General features: G+C 54.2%; 1 protein-coding gene across 1 annotated transcript; it reads right to left on the bottom strand.

Annotated features, from left to right (window-relative positions):
- Positions 1 to 242: 242 nt before the first annotated feature.
- LOC137839311 (uncharacterized) lies at positions 243 to 1346 on the bottom strand. Its single transcript, XM_068648432.1, has one exon. The coding sequence runs from the start codon at positions 1344 to 1346 to the stop codon at positions 243 to 245; it is 1104 nt and encodes a 367-aa protein (XP_068504533.1).
- Positions 1347 to 1863: the final 517 nt, after the last annotated feature.

The raw sequence follows: 1863 nt of genomic DNA, 5'->3' as shown, positions 1-1863 counted from the left end.
CACATTCTCGGCCGGCTCGGGCCATCTCTCCCGGGCGTTCCCTTATGCGGTCCTCCTCCATGGGTATTGCCTCAGCAGGCATCTCCTCCATGGGTACTATTTTCTCAGGCGCCTCCTCCATGGGTAGGCGCTCCACCACCATGAATATGCCCCTCTTCGTCTTAAGGCTATTCTCATAGCACTTCTTGGCTTCTTTCTGATCGGATTTGATCACAATCACCTTTCCACTTAGATCGGGCAGTTCACTTCATGTGGCGGGTGGACGACACCCCTTTCAGCCGATTCAAGGCTGGCCTTCCCAGCAAGATGTTGTACGCCGATTCGGCGTTCACAACCAAGTACCTTATGCTTTCGGTACGAGACGCGGTGCCGTCTGTGAAAGTCGTCCTCAGCTCCAAATAGCCACGCACTTCCACTTGATCTCCGGAAAAACCATACAAACATCCCGTGTATGGCCTCAGCTGATCAGAAGACAACTGCAACTTTTTAAACGTAGACCAGAACATCACGTCCGCCGAGCTGCCCTGGTCTACCAGCACTCGGTGTACTTTCCTTCCCGCAGTTACGACCAAAACCACCACGGGGTCATTATCGTGTGGGACGACATCGCGTAGATCATCCTTCATAAACGTGAGATCAACGTCAAGCGTGTCGTCCTCCACCTGCTTTGCTATAGACATCACCGAGCGCACGTACCTCTTGCGCTGGGAGGCAGTGCACCCTCCACCCGAGAATCCACAAGAGATGGTGTGGATTTCCCTGTGGATGGGCATCTCGTGAGCTTGATCCTCCGCTGACGCTGTCAAGGCCTCGGTTCCTGATGACCCCGCCAGGTAGTCATTCAGAAAACCGCTCTTCACGAGCTCATCCAGCTGATGGGCCAACGCCAAGCAGCTTTTGATCGGATGTCCGAATGCCTGATGGAACTCGCACCATGCATCCTTGTGCGGTCCCAATACCTTATCCGTCTTCGCCGACATCTTCAACCTATCCGCTATGTTGGGCACAACGATCAGGTCTTTCAGCTCCATGACGAAGTTGTGCCTCAATGGTCTATTCCCCCCTGGGCGCCCCTTGGTCTGGGGCTTTCCGACCTCGTAAGGCTGCTTCCTTCCCCGAGGCCTCTTGCCCACCGCGGCCTCATGCACCCTCATGAGCTGCACTCGCGGCGGAGCACGAGGGCACGCCGAGACCAAGCACGCGCGCTTTTCGACTACCTCTCCTTTTGTTGCGATGTGTGTCACCACACGACACCTGATTTCAGCAAAAGACTCGGGGCGACATTTGATGAGCGATTTGCTGAACGGTCCAGTGAAAACTCCCTTCCTAAATGCATGGACTATCATCGACTCTTTAGTGGTGCCGACCCTCACCACTTATGCCCCAAAGCAATTAACAAACTCTTTCAGAGTTCCCCCCTGATACTGCTTCACATAAAAAAGATCATACGAAACAGGCGGGGGCGCGCGGTTCGCGATGTATTGTTCCCTAAACAGTTGCGACAGCTGCGCAAATGAAGTCACGTGGCCGTCTGGGAGACTGATGAACCAGTCCATCGCCACCCCGACCAGCGTGCTAAAAAACAACTTACACCTCACGACGTTAGAACCGCCGACCAACATCATCTGCGTGTGAAACGCAGTGAGGTGCGCCTCTGGATCTTCCACTCCAGTGAATGTAGCTTTCGGCCCTACAAACATGGGTGATATTACCGCCTCCATGATTTCCTGCGAGAAGGGCATAGGGAACTCTCTGGGAGGCCAGAAGCATTCTCGATCCTCCGTTTCACGACTTCCAGATTGGTTGCGCAACCCACGATGTAACTCTTCGTTAGCGTGGTGCAGCTCTTCGTTTCTAGCTTGC

The sequence above is a fragment of the Phaseolus vulgaris genome, chromosome 3 (assembly GCF_000499845.2).
Source record: "Phaseolus vulgaris cultivar G19833 chromosome 3, P. vulgaris v2.0, whole genome shotgun sequence".
Lineage (NCBI taxonomy): Eukaryota > Viridiplantae > Streptophyta > Magnoliopsida > Fabales > Fabaceae > Phaseolus > Phaseolus vulgaris.
The sequence above is the reverse complement of the archived record's forward strand: the minus strand, read 5'-3'. Positions and strand labels throughout refer to the sequence as shown.